The 23,421-nt window shown below is 41.9% G+C and overlaps 1 protein-coding gene across 1 annotated transcript in view; it reads left to right on the forward strand.

Moving 5' to 3' along the window:
- The window catches only part of vstm2b (V-set and transmembrane domain containing 2B), an 86,400-nt gene that overhangs the window by 11,016 nt on the left and 51,963 nt on the right, over nucleotides 1-23,421 (forward strand). The window contains exons 2-3 of the mRNA XM_073070093.1: nucleotides 20,012-20,164; nucleotides 21,002-21,102. Coding sequence (XP_072926194.1) covers nucleotides 21,075-21,102 — 28 coding nt within the window. The 5' untranslated portion in view covers nucleotides 20,012-20,164; nucleotides 21,002-21,074. The remainder of the gene's footprint in view (nucleotides 1-20,011; nucleotides 20,165-21,001; nucleotides 21,103-23,421) is intronic.

Consider the following 23,421-nt stretch of genomic DNA (forward strand, 5'->3'; position numbering starts at 1 on the left):
CTCAGAATTTCATAATTCTGCATGTTGATCCATGCCCTACGCTCATCCATCGTTCCTACAAATACTCCTTGCATTGCTCCGAATATTAGTCCCACCATGCTTGTCTTCTCGATTGCTGACTTAGTAACATATTTTTTCACAACCACTCCATGGTCTGTTCGGACTGTTTTAGTTCCCACCCCCTGAAAATCTAATTTAAATCCCCCCCTAAACCCACTGTTCAGGTGCAAAACATCCCTTCTCTACATCTGCACGTCCCACCTTCCCTGGAAGAGAGCTCAATGGTCCAAAAATCCTGAAGCCATCCCTCCTGCACCAACTCTTTAGCCATGTGATAAACTGTGTGACCTTCCTATTTCTGGCCTCACTAGCACGTGGCACAGGTAGCAATCCTGACATCACAACCCTGGAGTTTGAGCGCTTTAGGTCAGATCAGATGTAGACTTGATAAGCTTAATAAAGAGCAGCATTTCAGCTGTTTCAGCGGTGAACAGAATAAATTTGTGTAACACGCTGTAAGGATTCACTGCTAATGTAATGTTCACTGCTGAAGTAACAGTTTCTCTGTAGAAGTAATGTTTGGGTTATGGCTGGAGATAACAGGACTGTGGATGCATGTTAGCCAATCAGGATTTTGTTGTGATTCTGGAAGCAGTTGGTTTTGTGGGCTTTTGCAAGAGGGAGAGAGAGAGACAAAGAGAGAAGACACGAATGGAGAGGTTTGGTAGACCGCCGGATGGGGTGGACTCGGAGTGGAGGTCTGAAGGTCGGCAACGCTCAGAGGAGACCGAAGGTGGAAGAAGGACTACTGAATGAGCTCCAACTTTGTGCACAGACTGTTTATTATTAAATCTTATGATCTGGGCCCTTTTTCTTTTATATTTTGTTTCTCTAGTAACCATATAGTCAAAGTAAGAGCTACAAAGCTTAATCGTTTAATCGCATATTGTGTACTGCTTGTTATTTCGGGATACTGATTTGTAACAGGGGACACATCGTGCAACATCAACCCAAACTAGATTTCTTAAGTTTGGCCAGGCAGGGGTTATCACCCCCTGTATTAAGCCATTAGGCGAAGCGATTGTTATATTTGTATTCCTGAACTACCACATAAGCAAAGCGAACTTTCTTCAGAAATCTTCCAAGTGGCAAGGAGGGGAACTTACACTGAGGGTGCTGAAGATATAGAGCTTCATAAATTTTTGCACGATAATATGTCTACAAAGACAGCGTCAACTGCATGTGTGTGTGACAGAGAGATCCATGAGATGCCACAGGCACTATAGAGAGAATGAAAGAAATGTGTCACCTGTTACAGGAGCAACAGCACACAATGCAGTAAAATTAGCCCTTGTTTCAACATTTATGCTATTGGAAACATATCAGGGGCTTTTATTTGCATTACGCCATTAATGAGATTACTGTATCCCAGCAATCTCATGCATTCCACTACTTATATTTACTGGATCCCTTTGGTATAGGACATGTTTAACTTACATCTATTCATGCATGTCACTAATTATTTGATGAGGTATTTGGCTATTCAGGCTTAGCAATACACTGCCAGATACGGGGTGAGTTTCAATACAGTTTATCAACAGTGATTATTCACATAACATTAAATAAAAGCAGTAAAACAAGAAAGTAAGTAAATCAACCAGAAGCCCATCATCAAGTAGATTCAGTCTAGACTGATTGATTAGTTATAGTGTCACAAAGAAGTTGACGTTTTTAAAAAATAAGTAAAAGTTATTACGAAGACAACACCTAAAAGATAAACTGAATATCTGCATCAATTTTAATAAAAACCAAGCTGTACTAATAAATAGTTAAACCAACACCACATCTGAAGTCCATAAACAAATCTAAAGCTATCAAGAGCTTCTAAAAGGTCAACATTTGAAACTTGTACAGTGAAAGATGTAAAGTTAGTGATGCCTTGAAAGGTTATGACTAAGCCATTTTCTGGGAACATTTTCTGCCACACCAATAACAATATTAAAGATCACCAACTTGCAATGCATCTGTCCCTAATGGCTTTCTCCAGTTGACAGAATGTGCTGACTTTAAAGTGTTGGCTGTACCCTATGATCGCAGGTTATCTTTGTGTCTAATAGAAACATCAACTACAGTGTTCCTTTTCTGCTGGATGACAATGGCATCTTAACAGCAGCATCCAGGAAAGCTCAGCTCCTTGAAATCACTAAGGTTGGCAAGGGAAGCCTTCCTGCTTAAATCTGGTTGTGGCACTTTATCTTTGGCTGTTGAACAGACTGGTATCTGTCTGACACATGCCCTGTTCCCACATCTCACTGACACACTCTCCCTACACCTTCTGCTTTTATCATATCTGGTGAATACAATGCTATTTGACTAAGTATGTATTCGATCTTTAAACACAAGCTAATAATAAAATTAGATTGCCTAACCCTTTATCTAACTGCTTGATGGGGCACTGTTCTGAAAATTAGTGATTTAGATGCATATCATATTATTACTGAGTTAAGTATTGTATGTAATGAGTTTTTGCTACAACAAGTGTATGGGACATTGGAAAAAAATGTTGAATTTCCCCATGGGGATGAATAAAGTATCTATCTATCTATCTATCTATCTATCTATCTATCTATCTAACCCTCACATCCTGAGACATTCAGATCTCCATCTCAAGTTGCCTTGACAATTGCTTGTTTATGCTGATGTCAGATGCAGTAAACTCAAGCATGTCATCCTAGCTTTCAAACATGATTAATTCTTATACCTTAAGATCTAATAATCCAACTTGATTCTAGAAAATTTGAAAAGAAGAGATGGCAGCTGTATTAAAACCATTCTAGTCCTTTAGAATCATTATTGGGATCACAATTTTACCAGGAATTCAGACATCCCACCTCTCCTGGAAGTTCCGGGAGTCTCCTGCATATTGATGGCAGCTCCCTGATGCCCGCAAGTTATATACAATATCCCGGAAATCGATTTTTTTTTAGAGCAAGCGAGCTGGGGGGGGTGGGGGGGGGGGGGGAGAGCGCGAGAGAGAGCGAGTGACAGACATAGCGAGAGAGTGTCGGTGGGAGCTTCCTGATTGGTCTCTCTTTGTGCTAAGTAGACCTATCAGTTTTCTCTGTGGGTGGGATTTATAGTCGACCTCTCTCTCTCTTTCATTGTCCTTCAGTCAGTTTAGTGTCCTGCAGCACCATGGCAGAGTGTTCCAAAAAATATATAAAACGTACTTCACCCCAGACTACACTAAAGAGTACCCCTGCCTAACAGGGGTCAAAAATAATGACAGTGTTGCTTGCTGCACTGTTTGCAACAGTGACTTTTCTATTGTCCATGGTGGGTTAAATGACTGTAAAAGACATGTTGAGGTGAGTTTAACAGATGTCATTCATTCATTAGCATAGCTAATGTTATTTAAAGAAATAGAAAAGATATTTGCATTAGCATTTAGCTATTAGCATTGAGACTGCCAACAAAATACTCAACAAGGAACATATATGTGTGTGTGTGTGTGTGTAAATAGTTTCAATATGTGATCAAATAAATTGTTGTGTTCTTTCATAATCAAATGTCCTGTATACATACACCCTTGGAGGTCGACGGGGGGGGGGGGGGGGAATACGGGGTTGTGAGGGGTGAGGGTGGTGGTGCTACCTCCCTGAAATGAGTTTTTGCAGGGTGGGATGTCTGAGAAACTGCTAAACCACCATCCCTCATCCTTGAGAATAAAAGTCACACAACAAGATAGGTGTAAAATATCATTAACATTATTTATAATTTTTTGTCTATGTAATGTAATCTGAGATACCTCAGTTAAATAATAAAAACATTGGAACAAAATAATGATTAAGTATATCAATTTATGGGTTGCCTTCAACCTAGCCTTGATAAATTCTTTGAATCCACCCTCCCTGCAGAACAACCTATCCATTGGCCAATGCTGGTGTTTAAATATTTTTTAAAGTACCTGGAATAATAAAACTGAGCTCTATGCCATTTCAAATCCATTTCTTGGCAGAGTTTTATTTTTAAAAACTGTATAAAAACCCAGTGTTTTATTGGCATTGACTTCAAGGTCAGTCTTACTACAAAATATGTCTCAGACCTTGAGATTTTTAGACATGTTCTTGTGAAAATCACTCACAAGGGCAGTATCAGCAATAGAGGCCAATGCAATACAGTAATATAATCGTCTTTCCCTAAATAAAAACCACACCCATCCCAAATGAGTGAACATAGTAAAATGTCCATTATGATGTTAAATTTAATAATGGGGGGAAGCAGGGAGCAAGTTATTCCACTCATGATGGTGATGTGTCTCGTTTTGGCCTTAACGCTCTCTATAAAACTAGTCGGGGTGGAATTTCAGTCAGAGGTAAGAATGATAAAATGGATGTGTACACCTATCCAGCCTAATGCTTTAATAATAAGTCTATGGCTGATGAAGTAAAAGGCTTTGCCTAGATCTAAAAAAACAACTGCAAGGTCCATCTTGTTTTTCTTGATCCATGTCATAAGATCTTTTAATATAGCAGTGTTTTAATTACAAATGAGGATGACTACTACGAATGTTTTTGGCGTATTTCAGGGTGATGGCATCAGCCAATCTTTGCCAGGACTTTTCTGAAACCCTTAATGCTATTGACCTGAATGATAATGAAGCTCCATTTATCAATATTTTCAGGTTTAATTGCATCGGGGGACTGGTGAATGAAGACTGTGCCACTGTTCTTAATATTAGACAGAATGCTGCCATATTTTACCCAAGAGGAATATAAAAACAGACTAAAACATTGAAGTCCACCTTAATAACCTCACCCAAAGACTTCCTGCCTACCATTCATTTTTTCAAAGTTCAACGTTTGAATTTCAATTTATTATCAGAATACATACATGTCACCACATACAGCCCTGAGATTCCATTTCTGCAGGCATACTTAGAAAACCTACAGAACAGTAAACGTAAACTATAAACATCAGGAACTGTTAACTGTAAATAAACTGTGCAAATACAGATATAAATAAATAGCAATAAATAATGAGCATGAGATAACAATATAACAGAGTCCTTAGGACACACACAAAATGCTGGAGGAACTCAGCAGGCCAGGCAACAACTATGGAAAAAATACAGTCGACATTTCAGGCCGAAACCCTTCGGCAGGACTGGAGAAAAAAAGCTGAGGAGTAAATTTAAAGGTGAAGGGAGGAGAGAGAGAAACGCCAGGTGATAGGTGAAACTTGGAGGGGGAGGGATAAAGCAAAGAGCTAGGAAGTTGATTGGTGAAAGAGACAGAAGGCCATGGAAGAAAGAAGGGGGGAGGAGCACCAGAGGGAGGTGATGGGCAGGCAAGGAGATAACATCAGAGAGGGACAAGGGGATGGGAAGTAGTGAAGGGGGCGGGGTGAAGGCATTTTTGGAAGTTTGAGAAATCATGGTTCATGCCATCAGCTTGGAGGTTTCTCTTGTTTGTAACAGAGTCCTAAATGAGTGTAGCTATCCCGTTTTGTTCAAGAGCATGATGTTTGAGGGGTAGAAACTGTTCTTAGACCTAGTGGCGTGAGTCCTGAGGCACCTCTACCTTCTACCTGATGGCAACAGCAAGTAAAGAGCCACACTCAGGTTGGAGGAACAACACCTTATATACCGGCTGGGTAGCCTCCAACCTGATGGCATGAACATTGACTTCTCTAACTTTCATTAATGCCCCTCCTCCCCTTCTTACCCCATCCCTGACATATTTAGTTGTTTGTTTTTTTCTCTCTCTCGCTCGGTCCATCACTCTGCCTGTTCTCCATCTCCCTCTGGTGCTCCCCCCCTCCCCCTTTCTTTCTCCCAAGGCCTCCCATCCCATGATCCTTTCCCTTCTCCAGCTCTGTATCACTTTCGCCAATCACCTCTCCAGCTCTTAGCTTAACCCCACCCCCTCCGGTCTTCTCCTATCATTTCGCATTTCCCCCACCCTCCACTACTTTCAAATCTCTTAGTATCTTTCCCTTCAGTTAGTCCTGACGAAGGGTCTCGGCCCAAAACGTCGACAGTGCTTCTCTTTATAGATGCTGCCTGGCCTGCTGTGTTCCACCAGCATTTTGTGTGTGTTGTTTGAATTTCCATCATCTGCAGATTTCCTCGTGTTTGCTTTGTAGATTCAAAATTGGCTTGTCTATAAAAAGGCAGTTAATGATAATGGATGGGGAATATTCTGCCTGAAGGTCAGTGACCAGTGGTGTTCCATAGGGATATGTTCTGGGACCCCTACTCTTTGTGATTTTTATAAATGACTTGGATGAGGAAAAGGAAAGATAGGTTACTAAGACACAAAGGTTGGTGATGCTGTGGATATTGTAGACGGTTGTTGTAGCGTACAAAAAGACATTGATTGGATACTGTGAAGTGGCAGATGGAGCTCAATCCAGAAAGGACTTTGGAAGGTCAAACATGAAGACAGAATGCAAGGATAATTGCAAGATTCTTACCAGTGTGGAGGAATAGAGAGATGTTGAGGTCCACATTCCTCAAAGTTACAGCCAAGTTGATAAGGTGATTAAGAAGATGTATGATGTGTTAGCTTTCATTAGTCAGGGGATTAAAGTCAAGAGCCTCAGGCTATTGCAGGTCTATAAAACTTAAGTTTGTCAGACATTACTTATGTATAACATTTCTTTGGTTTCCTGTAAATGCCTGCAAGAAAATACCTCAAAGTAGTATATGGTGACAGTCAGCATATGTACTTTAATAATGAAAAAACTCATCAAAAAGGATGGATCTGTCCTTGGCTACAGCCCGGATTCTTTTGAGCTAGTGGTGGAGAGGAGGTCACTAAACAAACTGTTATCCATTATGAACAATCAGGCACATCCTTTCCATGACCTATTGAACAGAGCACCCTTTCGAACACACATGAAGACCATGGAGCGGCTGATAATACAGAATCTGAGGCCACAAACCAGGCACGCCCGGGATCCGCTTCAGTTTGCGTATAAGGAGAAGGTGGGAGTGGAGGATGCTATCACGTATTTGCTGCACAAATCACTCTCTCACCTAGATGGGGTCAGTTGTGCTGTGAGGATTACATTCCTTGACTTCTCTAGTGCCTTTAACACCATCCAGCCCAAGATCTTAAAGCACAAACTAACGGAGATGGGAGTAGACTCTCACATGGTGGATTGGATAGTGGACTACTTGACAGATAGACCTCAGTATGTGCGGTTGGGAGACTGTAGGTCTGACACAGTGGTCAGCAGCACAGGAGCGCCACAGGGAACCGTACTCTCTCCGGTCCTGTTCACCCTGTACACATCTGACTTCCAATATAACTCGGAGTCCTGCCATGTGCAGAAGTTCGCTGATGACACGGCCATAGTGGGGTGTGTCAGGAATGGACAGGAGGAGGAGTATAGGAAACTGATACAGGACTTTGTGATATGGTGCAACTCAAACTACCTGCGTCTCAATGTCACCAAGACCAAGGAGATGGTGGTGGACTTTAGGAGATCTAGGCCTCATATGGAGCCAGTGATCATTAATGGAGAATGTGTGGAGCAGGTTAAGACCTACAAGTATCTGGGAGTACAGTTGGACGAGAAGCTAGACTGGACTGCCAACACAGATGCCTTGTGCAGGAAGGCACAGAGTCGACTGTACTTCCTTAGAAGGTTGGCGTCATTCAATGTCTGCAGTGAGATGCTGATGATGTTCTATAGGTCAGTTGTTGAGAGCGCCCTCTTCTTTGTGGTGGCGTGTTGGGGAGGAAGCATTAAGAAGAAGGACGCCTCACGTCTTAATAAGCTGATAAGGAAGGCGGGCTCTGTCGTGGGCAAAGTACTGGAGAGTTTATCATCGGTAGCTGAGCGAAGGGCGCTGAGTAGGCTACGGTCAATTATGGAAAACCCTGAACATCCTCTACATAGCACCATCCAGAGACAGAGAAGCAGTTTCAGCGACAGGTTACTGTCGATGCAATGCTCCTCAGACAGGATGAAGAGGTCAATACTCCCCAATGCCATTAGGCTTTACAATTCAACTGCCAGGACTTAAGAACTTTTTTTAAAGCTATTATTAATGCTTTTTGAGTTAGTGATTTAGATGCATATCATATTATTACTGAGTTAAGTATTGTATGTAATGAGTTTTTGCTACAACAAGTGTATGGGACATTGGAAAAAAATGTTGAATTTCCCCATGGGGATGAATAAAGTATCTATCTATCTATCTATCTATCTATCTATCTATCACTCATTTAGCTCCATTGCCACCAGGATCATTACAGAAAATCCTTCCTACCAAATGCAATAAACGTATACAACAGTTCATTCTGTGCGACAGGAGAACACACATCATAGTACAGTAGTCTCTGTTTGATTAATTTGTACACTATTACTTTATTGTCACCAAACAATTGATACTAGAGCATACAATCATCATCAATCATCATTATTGCACATTATTGAAAATTATTGTTCATTGGTAAATTATTATTGTGAATATTATTATTCCGTACTTTATTATTAGTTAAGTCTACACACTGAATAAGAGGTTTTTTTTAATGTTGTTGCTGTAACGAAAGAATTTCCCACTCAGGATTCATAAAGTATTTATTATTGTTGTTGTTGTTGCTATTATTATTATTATTATTAGAATTTGACTCTGGCTAGACACAGTTGGGTATTGTGTTCAATTCCAGTCACTTTACTAAAGAAACACTGAAGAAGCTTTGCAGAGGAGATTTACCAGGATGCTGCCTGGATTAGAAAGTACGTTTTATGAGGAGAGATTGAGCAAGCTAGGGCTTTTCCCTTTGGAACAAGGGAAGATGCAAAGTGACTTGACAAAGATGTACAGTATAGGACGATCAGAGGCATATAGTCCACGAGCCAGTAGAGTTGGCTGGTACCATTTGAGGGAAATAATGCTCATAGTGATTTTTGGCAAGGTATACATCTCTAGAGTTAGAAAATATGTGATAGCATTGCACCAGTGGTAGCTTAATGTGTGCTGTCATGCATTTTATTACACCACCATAAAATAAGCATTTCTGAAAAGTGGCCAATATAAAGTACAACATATATATTCAACCTAGTGGTATTTTGTCATCAGTGATCCCTCAACATTGAAATTTGTCACAATGATAGCTGAGTTCAAGCACTTTTCATCAAATGTTGTTATAAAATTCTACATTGAAAAAAAACCATGTCATTGGTGGCACTCACAGTACAGTGCCCAACTTCAGTAGAGTGAATCATTTCATTTTTATAAAAAATATTTGTCTGTTGTTTATTTTGGAAAAGTCAGTAAAAACCCTAGGACACATATAATCACATGGATTTGTAGAGAATTTATTCAGGAATTCAAATAAGTAATCACTTTTTGTATATATTCCATATTAACATCAGTACCGCAGAAAATGTTACCCCACCCCCCAAAAGGTAAAAAATTTCATTTAGAGAGCTTTATCAATGTCATGATATTTTCCACATTGTTGTATCAAATCAAAACAATCTTAAGCTTTTGTCATAGAATATAGAATCACAGTACAATGATTCAAATGTGGGGTTCCACACGGCTATAACCTAGGTGCCATTTGGTTGTAAAATTAATATATTTAATCAAAGACTGCTTTCCATAATTTGTTTTCCACACTTTCATAACCTATTAATAATCATGATAATTTTCCAAGACTTCCACGTCTTCCACATCTTCACCTGAACTTTCCTCACTCTCTGAGGTGGTTGCCTGGTTCTCACAGTCTGCCAGTCTACACATGTCAGTACACCTGAGGCCATTTGCAACACACATACATTTTGGGAGAGAACATTTTTTTAGACAGTTACAGGCCAGTAGATCCAAGACGGCATCGGGTGCTGGCTGGCCTTCCATCCAGTGCACCACCAACTGTTCAGCTTCCTCTTCTCTCTCCATCTTCCATCCTCTGCCAACAGGGCTTGGCACTTGTGGGTCCTTCTCCAAACATCTTCTCCATATACCAGCCTGGTAGTTGGCTCACTGTGCATGTTTTGTTAAGCAGTCCTTGCATGGTGGGAGTTGATGACTTTCGATTTCACCTTTTTTGGCAGAGAAAAATTGATACCTGAGCTCATTGACTTTGGTGGTCGATGCTTTTGGGGCACACAGGAGACATGTAAATGCCTCCAGTTTGTCCATTAGTTCTGGGGAGAGGTCCCATTCCTGACCCAACTCTAAGAATGTGTCCTGAGTTTCCCTTTTGCTGGTCAGAAGTTTTAGAACACTTGTCTTCCCTTTGCCTGCAAAAGCGTTTACAGTGTCACATCCTGTATATACATGCAACCCAATGAAAGCCCTACAAACCGCTATGCCAACAGTGGCAGCAACCTTTCTGAAGTCTACAAGCCTTGTACAGGTTCTAGTGCCACACTTCTGGAACAATGGGGCCTCAATCTTGTCACAAAATGCTAAAGACATGATAAAGACATCTGTGTCTTCTGAGCAGATCACTACAGACTGGAATCCCTCTCTTGTGGCACGGGCAGTAAGGAGAAGTAGGTGGCCATCTGCTTCTAGTCGTTGATACTGAAGAGCTGACACCTCCTCACTGTCTTGAGCTGAGATTCTGTAACATCTGTCATTCACAGTTGCATACAGAATCTTCTCCTGTAGCTTTGCTCTGTACTCCGCCTTCCTCCATTCATGGACTACGAAGCTAATGAGATGATTTTTGTTACTAACTTTGGTCAGGAAGCTCCTTCACTGCCTCACCATCTGTGTGCCTGTGATACCTTGCAATTCATGACCAGTCTCTTCACTCCGTAGTGATCTTTCACTATACTTGATAGAGTTCTCCTTGTATGTGTCGAACACAACATCTATTCTGCTACTCTGACTGTCCTCCCTCAGAGCCATACCCAGAACTGTTGTGGCAACATCTCTGAAAGTAACTTGATCACCTTTCACTCTTTGAACCAAATTCATTCCATCAACCACTGTAGCAGAGTTTCCTGGGAGATGCTCTTCTACTTCTACATTTTTCTGCAAGGTTGTGGCTAAAGTAGCTTTATTTGTCTTTCTCAACAATGCTTCTGGTGTGGACAGGGCCCAGGGCAATGGTCCAAAGGGATGAGAAAGGATATCCTCCATACGTAGACTGCACCCTTGTGCCATCACTATGATGCCTCCAAACAAAGACCTGTCTGCTTTCAAGATGATCGCCCTCCCATTTGATTTCACTTCTCTCTTCTTACACATATCACTGAATGTTTTCAGCTTGTTAGTTTTCATTGGGTCATGGAATTTCTTTGCTGATGGTCTTCCTCTAGTCTCTCATCCTTGAAGGTTGCATAGCTTTGCTCACCAATCTCATATGCCTTCATCAGGTCGGAGGCAATGTCCTTGGGGGCTGCCTTTGCCGTAGAGATGCTAATGAGGTCCCACTTCTCTGCAAATGGGTTGACCCATTCATGTATGAGGCTAACCTCTGCTGAAACTGCTTCCTCATCTTTCTGGATTCTTGGCCACTGTAGCTCCGCATGACGAAGCTCTGATTTGTTGCCTTGCACCATCTCCCTTAACTGTCCCAGGAATGCACTGCGGTGCTCAGCTGTTATGTAGTAATGCTCGATAGCCCCAGCATTCAGGCTGAACCGTGATGTGCCTCCAGGAGTCAGTGTGTCTTTGTTCATTGTGGCTTCAATAGCCTGGTCCACAGGGATCTGCCCAAAGGGGTTGTTACTTGACAGCTGCACTGGGAATTGGCCTGTCTTGAAGGCCTCACACACAGAAGGATTCTTCTCTGGGAGGATCATCATCTGAGCAAAGTAAGGGGACAGGTATGTAGCAAAATTCATCTTATCATAGGCAAAGCACCATGGGATCATGGTTCTTATGGCATGGAGGTTACCATGCAAGTTACCACCGCTGCAATGCTATCACATATTTTCTAGCACTAGGGGTGTGTACCTTGCCAAAAATCACTGTGTCAGTGGCCCAAATTTGGGGTCCTGGTTCACGGACTAATAGATAGTGAGAGCAGTCAGCTCCTTTTTTGTCAGGATAATCATGGCTCATATAAGAGGGCATAATTAAAGGTGATTGAAGGAAAGTATGGGCGGTGGGGGGGGGGGGGGGGGTGCGGATTAGGTGTCAGAAATAGTTTTTTTACACAGGCAGTGGTAAGTTCATGGAACACACTGCCAGCGTGATGGCAAAGGCAGATTTATTAGGGAGATTTAAGAGACTCTTAGATAGGCACATCTCGACCCGAAACGTCGACTGTTTACTCTTTTCCACAGATGCTGCCTGGCCTGCTGAGTTCCTCCAGCATTTTGTGTGTGTTGCTTGGATTTCCAGCATCTGCAGACATTCTTGTGTTTGTGATAGAAATCAGAGATTAGTGACAGGTCTGGCAGCCAGAGTGTTGGACCATTGATCAAACAGCATAAGTTTGAATTTCAACATGGAGGCTAGGGAATTTAAATTCAAATTATTTTTTTAACATCTGGAATTTTGAAAGGAACCTAGCAGTTGCAATTGTTAAGTTGCCAGACTGTTACATAAACCCACTGGGAAAGGGCACCACCTTAGCATAGCGGTCAGCACGATTCTCTTACAGCACGGGGTGTTGGAATTTTTTGTTCAATTCTGGCATCATATGTAAGGAGGTTACATGTTCTCCCCGGGACTGTGTGGGTTTCATTTGGGTGCTCCACTTTCCTCCCACAGTTCAAAGACGTAGCAGGTGGAAGGTTAATTGGTTAATGTCAATTGTCCTGTGATTAGGCTTGGGTTAAATCGGTGGGCTGCAGGGCGGTGCAGCTCATTGGGCCAGAAGGGCCTGTTCCACGCTGTATCTCTAAATAAGACAAAATAAAATCATTTTTACCTGGTCTGAGATATACGTGACTCCAGGCCAACCAGCAGATTGGACAACTGCATCCACAGTTCAGGGGCAATTAAGGATGAATAATAACTGCCCTCAATGTCAATGATGTTGGTATCACGTCAACAAATAAATAAGCTGCATCTCCACCAGTTGTACGCATATTTCCAGCCTTCTCTTGTATTTCAGATTTCCAGAATGTACAGTGGTTCTGCATCACTAATTCACTTCACTTCTGTTCTTATCCATTCCCTTTCATTTGTACTTTCTCCAGCCTGACTGTCATCATCAAACTTTCACCGCCTCTCTGTATTCTCCTGGTCTCTATCCTGTGATGGAAACCCTTCTCCGCAAGTTACCGTGTAGACCCAGCAATTTAAAACTTCCGTGCCAGTTCTGTTGAAATGTCCTTGACCTGAAATGTCAAACCCATTTCTCTCTCCAAAACATTGCCTGACTTGCTGAGCTTTCCCCAGCATTTCTGCTTTTATTTCAATACCTGCAATGCTTTGTTTATTGAATGAAAATAAAATTGTCAGTGGCAGAAGCCTCAGCAGGTGGTTGAAAGGAGAACCAGAACAAAAGTTAGCTGCAGTGAAGTGGTTACAGCAGGCAGAGGATCGGGAAGTGACGGCTGAAATCCAATGGTCCATTATTCTCTATTGGCCACATCACACAGTGACTATTTGCTTTTGCGGTTTGTGTTTTGTTAAAACCTGAACATTTTCCAATAAATTTACTTCCAATATCTAGCAGTCTCCTTGGTGCACAGGGGAAGCATTACACATTGCAATATTTATTAGAAATGAAAGGTCTTTACATGTTTCATTGCCTTGGTGTACTTGTTTAATCTATTTCTGCAATAGAGTTGCCCTTTGTGTTATGTGAACTCCTGCATCAATCGCAAACTACTGCAGATCCTGAAAAGCTGAAATCAAAACAAAATAATAATGTAAGTGCTTAGCAAATCAGGAAGCTGCTGTGGAGACAAAATAGATGAGTTGTTTTTAGAACAATTCTTGTTAACTGTTCTTTGTATGTTCTGCATATTCACTAAGTAAACATTATCTGAGGGAACTGCTCCAGCAAGCGATGGACAGTGTGTGACACGGGCATTTTGCTACTATTATCTGTAACTAATATGTCCAAGCTTACAATCTGTTTTGTTTACAGTGGTTTGCTCATTTCAGACAGCTCCCATAGACCTTAATCTAATCCATATAATAACACAGAAGAGGCATTGAAAAGTAATAACTGATTGCTGTCAGGGATCATCACACATTGCAATCCTTATTTCTGATTTACTACTGGCCTGTTTGAACATTGAATATGGGACATCCATAAATTTCCAAATGCTTCCTTTATTGTTACAAGCACAATTCTCCCAGCACATAGACATAGACATGACAACAATTAGAGCTAAAATTGTGATAAGAGAACTAGGTGAGGATGCTTAGGGCCTAACTGCTGGAGTATCCGTGACTAGAATCGAAACACAATAGAGACTGAAACGAGGACAGGGTTCTGAACTAGATGCTAGATGAGAATCCAAAGTAGAGCCGAGGATTGAGCCCCAAGCCTCAGTTCAAGTGCTCTTTAAATATTAAAATCCTGTTGCCAAAACATGGCTGTCAATTAGTGGGATGGACCTAAATCTTTAAAGGAGCCACACTAGCTGTCCATATTCCAGAGAGTCAGAACATCTAAACCCTGGAAGCTGGCACAGTCAGGTTCATATCATAACAGGATCCCTTCTCCTACAACCAACTCCTGACAGCCCTGGCTGCTCAGAGTGATGATGATGGTAGAATGGCTGCGAACCGGATCCAAGATGTCCCTTTCAGGAACCCAGCACTGTTCCTTGGGTCCAAATCCTTCCCAGTCCGTGACGAACAGCTGAACACCCTAAACAGTTTTGAATCCAGAATTCCTTTTACTGTAAAGACCTGTTCCCCATCGACAAACCTGGGTGGTGTCGAGACTGATGGTGGTGAGGCTAAAGGACTGGTGCTTACAGGATTTAATTTGGAAAGGTGGAAAGTGGAATTGATCTTGAGGGTCTTGGGGAGCTGCAAGGTGTAAGCCATGGGTTTACTTTCCTGAGAACCTTGAAGGGTCCAATGAACTTGGGTGTTAATTTCCTGGACTCCACTTGGAGTGGCAAACTCTGAGTAGACAACCAAACCTGTTGACCAGGCTGCAAAACTGGTCTCTGTCTTCTCTTGTGGTTGGCCTCATTTCACCCTTTTAGCCCTAGTTCATTTTACCTTGCAGCATTGGGCAAGATCATCGGCTGCAGGAAAACGAACCTTGGCCTCCTACTCAGGGGAAGAGTGGCAGAGAATACCCAAATTGGAATTTGAACGGGGGCATCCCATGCACAGAATGCTGTAAAGTGTTGCGGCAACCTCTGCCCGCATCACCTGTCTGGTTTTGCTGAGGCCAGGCATCTTAGGGTTCATTCCATATACTGATTCATCCACTCCATCTGGCCATCGGACTGCAGGAAAAAGCCCAGAGGAAGACTCATTGTAGCCCCGATCAGCATACAGAACACCATCCAAAAACGTAACGTGAATTGTGGATCCCAGTCTGACACAATGTCCACTGGAACTCTGTGGGTCTTGAAAACTTGATGTAGGACAATCTCAGCCATCTACACCACTGACAGTAGCTTGTCCAATGCAATGTATTTGAAAGCTTTTGAAAAATGATCCTCAATTACCATGATGATGGCCTTCCCCTTGGAAGGCGGAAGAGCTGTGACAAAGTCCATGAACGTGTGTGCCCATGGTCTGTCCAGAACAGGTAGATGGTGAGTGAGCCTTTGAAGTTGGGCATGAGGCTGTTTGTTCTGAGCGTACACCTCACATACCTGCACCTATTGTCAGACCTCATAGCCATTCCAGGCCACCAGTATCTTCTCTTAATTAACTCAAAGATTCATTTATTAACAAAGTATACAACCCTGAAATTCTTCTTCTCCAGATAGCCATGAAACCAAGAAAGAAAAGAGAAGCAGCACAGTCTTCAACCCATAAATTCCCTCTCCGTGCACAAAAAGAACAAACAAAAATGGAACAGGTACATCAACCCCCAAATCCGCCTTCCTGCATAATAAAACAAACAAAATGAAATGGAATAGACACATCGACATCCAAGTGTACACCCCCCCCCCCACACACACACAAAAGAATTGAGAAAGATCAAGCGAGAAACAGAGAATGAACAAAAACTATAAGGTTGAGAAAAGTCTATAGTCCAAGTCCACATCCAAAATGCAAAATACCTGGGCAACATTCTCCGGGCACAGCAGCAAGCTCTCCCCTCTCCAGTAGTGTAGCAGGGTGATCCTCAACAATCAAAATGCAGACAGCCGGTGCCTACTTTCCACACCTATCTTGATGCTTCAATCTTCCTCATAGCTTTAACTGGCAAAATAGAGTCAAACATCAGCTTATGCCCCAATCTGCCATGAGGTTTACGTACACTGCCTCTCTCATGGAATCCTTTCAGAATTTGCAAAGCACTGGAACACCCAAACGATCTCCAAACTTCCACCTTTGCCTCGATGTTTCAATCTTCCTCATCGCTTTAATCAGCAAAATAGAGTCGAACATTGGCTCGTGCCCTGCAGCCATCCTGCCTCTGCCTCCTGGAGTTCTCTCGGAGACTGCGGAGTGCTAGAACACCCAAACAATCTCCAGACAGCAAATCACAGACTCCAGCAGTTCCAGAATCACAGTCAAGATGAAAAACAAACATAAGAGACATAAAGAAGTAAAATATACAGTTTCATGATTTATCCTGAAGATGTCAACTGATAGAGCGTTGTATGTAGGAGCCATCTTGACCGGAAGATGTCAAACACTCGAGGGTCCTGGCAACCCCTAGGTGAGCAGTCATTCAGATGTATGTCTGCAATGAAGTACCTCAGACCTGACTGAATTTGGGACGAACTGATGACTCAGAGGTCAGTTCTTGAGAATCGCGCTTGTTCTTGGGACATGGGAATAAGTATGTCGATTCCCCAACAAATGAATGCTATCACTTAAGCTTTGCCCAAAACGGTGGCAGGCTGCTCCTCTCTTTCGGGTTCATCGAACTGATGAGACAAAACAATCGGTTTTTGATTCCTTGATCCCAGTTGACAGCTCAGAACAAAATTGAACTGGTTAAAGAAAAGAGACCACCTGGCCTACCTGGAATTCAGTCTTTTGGCTTCCTGAATATAAGGCAGGTTCTTGTGATCCGTCCATACATTAAAAGTGTTCTTGGCCCCCTCACGTCAGTGATATCATTCTTCCAATGCCAATTTAACCACAAGCAGCTCTCTATTTCCAATTCATCTTTCACCTCTTGCAGGGATAGCTGCTTGGAGAAGAGTACACACACATGCATTTTATTGTCTGAAGGTTGAGACAACACTGCACTTACTCCGATATCTGAAGCATCCACCTCCACAATGAAGGGAAGGAAAAGATTAGCAGAAACCAAAATGGGAGCTCTCGTGAACCATTGTTTGAGTCCTACAAAGCAGCTTCCACTATGGTAATTCACACAAAAGGACCAATGGCTCTCCTAATTAGTGCAGTCAGCAGAGCCGCCACTGTGATGAAGTTCCTGATGAACTTTCTGTAAAAGTTGACAAATCCCAGGAATCATTGGACTTGTTTTGCACTGGATGATTGTGGCCAATCTCTGACTGCCTGTGCCTGAGTAGGGTCCATCTTGAGATTGCCATTAAAGATGATAAAACCCAAAAATGAAACAGTGGTTACATGAAATTCGGATTTCTCCAGCTTGACATAAAGTCCATGATCTAGAAACCTCTTTAAGATATCTCTGATGTGAGCAACTAGGCAGAGACTAGGCTCTAAGGGTCTAAGAGCCTTTCCCTTAGATGGGACTTGCTTAGCTGCAAGGGTTCCAGACTCCTTGGCCATTCCTCAACAGACCTGTTGACTTGTTCCTGAACTAGACACCCTCTCTCTCACTAGTTCCAGCATACCCCTAACTAGACAGGGTCAGGATTCACACTGTCCTGTTGACTGGAGCTGGTCTGTCTGCCCTTGGAGGCAAGACTAGGTCTCCCAAAGGCTCGAGGTTACCCTGAGCAAAAGTCTATCTCAGGATCAGGGGCATGCAGGGTGAATAGATGATATGAAAGCAAATGCTCTCTGCAAGTTCCTCTATCTATCCTCATTCGCAAAACTGTTGCCTTCTGCAGAATCTGCCCGGACCGAAGAGGACGTTCATACAGGGTAGTTACAGGCATGGGCTGGCTTAACCCCTGCAGAGGTATGTTGAGTTGGCGGGCGGAATCCAAGTCCAGGAATTACCAGCTGCCCCAGAGCCCACAAAGGCATTCACCTCTCGTTGGTTCTTGCCCCAGGAGATCACCACCCTCAGTGTGACACCAGAATTAGCGAATTAGTAGGGTTGGGAGCAGAGGCTGCTACCATCATAGTCCTCCCAACATTAGACAATCTTAGTAGTTTCCCTGACTGTTACAGCTTCAGATGTTCAGCCCACAAGTGACCTGCTTCCCTTCAGTAATAGCAGCAACCTCGACTCCAATGCTGGGACCTCTCAACGGCAGAGAGTCTAGTGCTGCCAATTAACATTGGCTCAACAGAATCTGGTGCAGGAAATGGTCTGGCCATTGTCCATGGTTGGGAAGTGGAACTGTGATGCATTGAGGCTGAGCTTGGGCTAACCCTCTCTGAGCTCCTGAGATAATCCCATTTACTCTCCTCCAGGCGATTATCAAGGCAGATGGACTGATCAGTCAGAGCCTCTAAGAGCTCTACTGGCTCTCCCAAGGCAAGAGCATCCTTGAATTCATCTCAAGTCCATGGCAATACAGAGTGGCCAAGGCCTCCCCTTTCCAGCCACTCTCTTTGGCCAAAGTCAGAAACTCATTTGCAAAGTGGGCTGCCAACCGACTACCCTGACACACCTTCATCAGAAGGTCCATGGCTCTGTTTGCTCCAGTGGGATGATGAAACGCCCTCTTCATGGCATTCATGAATTCCTCCGAATCAGAGCAAATCTCCAACCTCCACTCCCAATGTGCAGTGGCCCAGGCCGGTGTTCTCCTGGTCAGGAGAGAGATCATGAAGTCCACCTTTCTGTGCTCCATAGGAACCAGGACAGCTGGAGTTCAAACACCAACAAATAATAGGTGAGGAGGCCATGGCAAGAACCTGAGTCATGATTGAATCGCTTCAGGTCAGAAGATGGACCAACTCTGCAGAGCAACTAACAGACTCACCGGAGCGACTCTGGCTTCCTCCTAATGACATTTGGCACAAAGCAACCTGGAGGTCATGTAGCTCCTGGGATCTGTCTTGAAACTTTCTCACTGTGGCTGCCCACAGCTGGTGAGAGGTTCCAATACCCGGTTGGGTCCATGTAAGCCTCAATCGTACTGCGTTGAAAGACCAAGGAGAAGATGGTGAGAACTCAAGTTCTGGAGTATCCGAGACCAGAATCGAGACACTATATGAGTCTAACAACATGTATTGTAACAAAAACAATAACAGTAAGAAAGATGTTCCAACTCTGAAAAGGATTAGGTTACCAAGAACATATTGGGCTCAGCCATGACTCCCTTCCAAGTCCATGAAGGATTATTAAACTTTGACTGGGATTCTAATGACAAGAAAGGCCAAAAGTTTACCTGACCCCAGTATATTCACAGTATGCATAAATCCTAGTCCTGCCAAATGATACAATTCATGAATGAGGGGACATTCTGAGGGCCTTCAAGCTTACAACCTTTGCCACATACTGACATATTCAAGTCTTCCATACTGGGTCTAATTGGCTAGAGTGGCCTCAACTCACAGCACTTCTTAATTTTCCTTTATTTGTGCAGCTGCTTTGATGCTTAAGCAATGTCATATGGGTAGCAGTCATAAGCGTGTTATGACTGACCGTTCTACTTGCTTTCAAACATTCAACCAAATTACACATTTCAGTGCTGTGCTTCTATGTTACTGTGGAACCATCAATAAAATGGAATACTTAATCAGTTTTGAATGAGAAAATATGGTTTAGGTACAGTAGTTTAATTACAGTCGGGTGTTCTTAAAATTCTTAAAAGCTGATTTCAGGTATGATGTGCCGTATTTATATTTGGCTTTCTATTCTAGGTAATAAGGAACATCAACACATATGCCAGGACAAAGACTATTGCCCAAGGCTTTCTGGACATAGCCTTATTTACTGCAAATGCATCACAAATGAAACATCTCCTGGAACAAGGTCCAGGAATTCGGTTTTACTATTTCCTTTTGGTTCTGTTGGTGCGTATACAAAATGCCTTTTACTTTGTGGTGTTGTTAATGTGGACTTGGTTAGAAAGAATTGGATATAATGATATGAATATTGAAAATAATGCATGATTTTGATTATGCAACCACAACATATAAACTTAACACCACAACACAGAAAGCTGTACTTACTTAGAAGTATGTGCTATATTTGAGTTTTTGTAACCCAGCAGTATAGCTTCAAATTACACCTTTTCTAGCTGATCCAGTAAAATTTGGTCACTTGAGAAACAGGATTTTATTTTTGAAAGTAACCATCAAATGTGCCACATTATTATAAAAGCAAAAACAATCCAGCACAATTCTCAAGGGAAAGGAAATTTCCAATCTTATCATGTGGCCTCTAAAATCCTCATCATCTCTGTGTTGCTAGAACACATCACTCAGTTATAAAATTATAAAGAGTTATTATCACCCATATGCCAAGGACCAATTTCAATAGCATTTAGTTTGGTTCTAATTATGTAAGTCATTTTACAACTAAAAGTCTCTATAGATTTATAACAGATTAATATAGTTTAGGTTCAACCATTCTATATTTGAATAAACTTTTTTTTAAAAACCAGCAGATAAGCAATTCATTTCCTTTTATACTGCTCAGTTATAAGAAATCTACAGACAGAAATCAATTATCTTGAAATACTGAAACCTGATAAAGTTTCAAGAATGTTGCACTAGATGCGAGTGTGCCTCAGTGAGGAACTCTTTTTACATCTAGATTGTTTAGAGAAATATCAAAGTAAACAAGGGGTGCTTTGCAACATCATATATTACATGCTCTGTCCAATGTTAAAATCTCTTGTCTTACAGTGCATCTCCATCATACTTCAGTTGATTGTTGCAGCCCTGTTAATTTATAAAGGATCAAAGAACATAGAATGTGATGATCCTGAGCGCCGGCTCAGTGACAGGTATATTGGTTCTTGCCGTATATACAGAGCTTGCTTCTTGAAGATTTATCTTGTCTTTCACTTTGTACCTCTTATGTTAACATTTAACTTGACACAGTCAAGAATTCCTTGTATCACAAGCAAAGCTGAATAAGAGTGTGAGGATGGAACTGCTTTTGTGCTTGTGGCAACTGAGTTAATTTACCCAAAGTCAGCAATATCAGCATGAAAAATCATGGGTTTTCAATGGCAGGTAAAATCGAGCACAAATCAAATCACCATGATCTTTTGCAATGACATTTTAATGATCTGCAATTTTTTATGTATTAGATAACTTCAGAACACAGGCTACTGTGTCAAACTTTTGTTTTTCTTCTTCCTACCCACCCAATGCAGACATTGAAATAGTAGTAATAACTTTTATTTTTACTACCCCTTTAAGAGTATTAGGGTGAGACTTCCACAGCAGCTCCTACTGAAAATAGCCATCAATAAACAGCAGTTAGATGTCGAGCCAAAAATGTCATACAGTACAAGTACATTGACAGGTAACAGTTTGGAATTGATGCTGCAGTATCACCACAACCAAAAGAACGATTTTTGTTTCCAAATCAGAATCAGAATCAGGTTTATTATCACTAACATATGCTGTGAAATGTGTTCCTTTACTGCACTAGTATTGTACAATACATAAAATATACTACCTATTAGCTCAGTGGACATTTTGTTAAGTACACCTGTTCACCTGCATGGTAATACTAATACTAATCAGCCAATCATGTGGCAGCAACTTAATGCATGAAAGCATGCTGACACGATGAAGAGGCGGAATGGGATGGAAATGTGATCTGACAAAAAACATCCAGCGATTGGCAGTTCTGTGGGCAAAAATACCTTGTTAATGACAGAGGTTTGAGGAAAATGACCACACTGGTTCAAACTAATAGGAAGACAACAGTAACTCAAATAACCACATGTTACAAGAAGAGTGTGAGGAAGAGCATCTCTGAATGCACAACACAACAAACCTTAACTGTATGGGCTTCATTAGCAGAAGACCATGAACATACATTCAGTGGTAACTTTGTGACAATGTTATTTGAGTTTCTGTCAGCTTGAATTAGTCTGGCCATTCTCCTCAGACCTCTCTCATTAACAAGGTGCTTTCACTCACGGACTGCTGTTCAATTGAATTTTTTTTGTTTGTTTTGTCACCATTGTCTGCAAGCTCTAGATACTGTTCTGTGTAAAAATGCCAGATCAGCACTTTCCCAGATACTCTGGCACCAGCAATCATTCCAGAGTCAAAGTCACTTAGATGACATTTCTTCTTCCATTCTGATGTTTGGTCTAAACAACTGAACCTCTTGACAATGTTTAGCTGCTTTTATGCATTGAGTTGGTGCCACATGATTGGCTGATTAGATATTTGTATTAATAAGCAGGTATATGGGTGTATCTAATAAAATGGCCACTGAGTGTCTCTATAACTCTAATGGCAAAGGGGAAGAAGCTGCTCCTAAAACATTGAGTGTATGTCTTCAGGCTCTTGTACCTCCTCTCTGATGGTAGTAATGAGAAGAAGGCATGTCATGGGTGCTGAGGGTCCTTAATGATAGGGCACTGAAAGCCTGTGCCAACCAACTGGAGGAAGTGTTTAAGGATAACTTCAATTTCTCATTGCTGCAGTTGGAGGTTACTATCTGCTTCAAGGGAGCATCGATCATTTAGGTTCCCAAAAAAGAGCAGATTGAGCTGCCTCAACGACTATCACCCATTTGCACTCACATCTATCATGGCAAAGTGCTTTCAGAGGTAGATCATGGCTAGAGTTAACTCCTGTCTAAGCAAGGATCTGGACCTGCTGTGATTTGCCTACCACAATAATAGGTCCACAGCAGATGCACTCTCACTCACTCTACTCCCAGCCTTGGACCACCTAGACAACAGCAATCCTATGTCAAACTGCTATTTATTGATTACAGCTCAATGTTCAATACCAATATCCCTTATATTCACAACCTTTGAGAAATTAACTGTAAAACAATTGTTTAAAACCTGCTCTTCATGTATCTGAAATATTTTATCAGATTTCATAACATTAATCAAAACTTCAGCTTTTAATTCTGACCCTTTTACTTTAATATACAATTTTCTGTCAGAAAGACCTGCCAAGATCATTTTCTGGTTACCTAGGTAATGAGTAAAACCTCAGTGTTTGTACACGAAGTCCATAAGGTTGCAAACACTGGTTAAAAAGAATGGTCAACTTTTTCCCACCACTCTCACCAAAAACACAAATTACCTTTAAAGTCAAAAGGATTAAGTCGGTCATTGACC

The sequence above is a fragment of the Hemitrygon akajei genome, chromosome 17 (genome assembly GCF_048418815.1).
Source record: "Hemitrygon akajei chromosome 17, sHemAka1.3, whole genome shotgun sequence".
In the NCBI taxonomy this organism is placed as follows: Eukaryota; Metazoa; Chordata; class Chondrichthyes; order Myliobatiformes; family Dasyatidae; genus Hemitrygon; species Hemitrygon akajei.